At 57.4% G+C, this 1,346-nt stretch overlaps 1 protein-coding gene across 1 annotated transcript in view; it reads right to left on the reverse strand.

Moving 5' to 3' along the window:
• Positions 1-1,346, reverse strand: part of ALKBH4 (alkB, alkylation repair homolog 4 (E. coli)) — a 20,339-nt gene that overhangs the window by 10,717 nt on the left and 8,276 nt on the right. Inside the window, exon 2 of the mRNA XM_011971230.1 lies at positions 973-1,170. Within this exon, the coding sequence (XP_011826620.1) occupies positions 973-1,170 (198 nt within the window). The remainder of the gene's footprint in view (positions 1-972; positions 1,171-1,346) is intronic.

A 1,346-nucleotide genomic window follows, 5' to 3' on the forward strand; every position in this document is an offset into this window, starting at 1 on the left:
AAAAAAAAAAAAAAAAAACAACCACGAATAACCTGTACACAAATGTTCACAACAGCCAAAAAGTGACAACACCAATGTCCATTGACAGATGAATGAGGAAATGAAATGTACAAACATCCAACAGGATGTCACAAAAGAATGGGGCCGGGCGCGGTGACTCACGCCTGTAATCCCAGCACTTTGGGAGGCCAAGGCGGGCGGATCACTTGAGGTCAGGAGTTCGAGACCAGCCTGGTCAACATGGTGAAACACCGTCTCCACTAACAATACAAGAATTAGCCGGGCGTGGTGATGGGCACCTGTAGTCCCAGCTACTTGGGAGGCTGAGCCAGAAGAATGGCTTGAACCTGGGAGGCAGAGGTTGCAATGAGCTCAGGTCATGCTACTGTACTCCAGCCTGGGTGGCACAGCGAGACTCTGTCTCAAAAAAAAAATAAAAGCTACAATGAAGGCTGAGGGGGCACCCAGGGATGTTGACTGTCCCAGTGGCCATACATGGAGGCTGGGGAGGGAGGAATGGGGGTGAGGGGGTGAGGGGACGTGAGGAGGCGGGGTCACTCCAGCCTCCAGTAGAGTTTGGACACAGGTAGGGAAGGGGTGAGTTGGAGGGAACAGCGGGCCCGGGGAAGGGGAAGCGTGTGAGGAGACAGGACACTGATGGTGACAATGGGAGGTGGGGGCGCCTGCAGCTTGGGCGAATGGGGTGCCCTTGCCACCACCATTGGTGCAGAGAGGGGCAGAGAGCCCAGCAGCACATATCACGGGGAGAGGGGTACCCGGGTGCACCTCTGCCCATCAGACACACGTCCTGCAGCACACAGGCTGCAGACGGCCCCAGGGTCTGGGGAAGTTGCCCACTACTAACCCTGGAGGTTTGTGGGGTATGGCTGCAGAGGAAGGGGAGGGTCCCCAGCAGTAGGGCTGCCCCCTCAGCGCAGCCCAGCCCTCCCCATGGGCTCAGGGCCAGCCTACCTGCTTCCTCCGTCCAGACTGGGAGAGCTTCCAGGGGTCACGGTCCATGAGCCGCACCAACTCGGCTTCTTCCTCCTGGGTCACAAAGTCCTCGATCAGCATCACTCCTGGGAAGGGGAAGGCCCAGCCCTCAAAGTCAGATTCCTCTGCACCCACGGCCCAGCCAGTGTCGGAGCAGTAAATGAAACGGTATGTTTTCTGCAAAAGAAACACAGGTCCACAGGCTGGGCAACAGAGCGAGACCCCGTCCCTACGAAAAGTTAAAATAGGCCGGACGCGGTGGCTCACGCCTGTAATCCCAGCACTTTGGGAGGCCGAGGTGGGTGGATCACCTGAGGTCAGGAGTTCAAGACCAGCCTGGCCAACATGGTGAA

The sequence above is a fragment of the Mandrillus leucophaeus genome, unplaced genomic scaffold (assembly GCF_000951045.1).
Source record: "Mandrillus leucophaeus isolate KB7577 unplaced genomic scaffold, Mleu.le_1.0 Scaffold993, whole genome shotgun sequence".
NCBI classification, from domain to species: Eukaryota; Metazoa; Chordata; class Mammalia; order Primates; family Cercopithecidae; genus Mandrillus; species Mandrillus leucophaeus.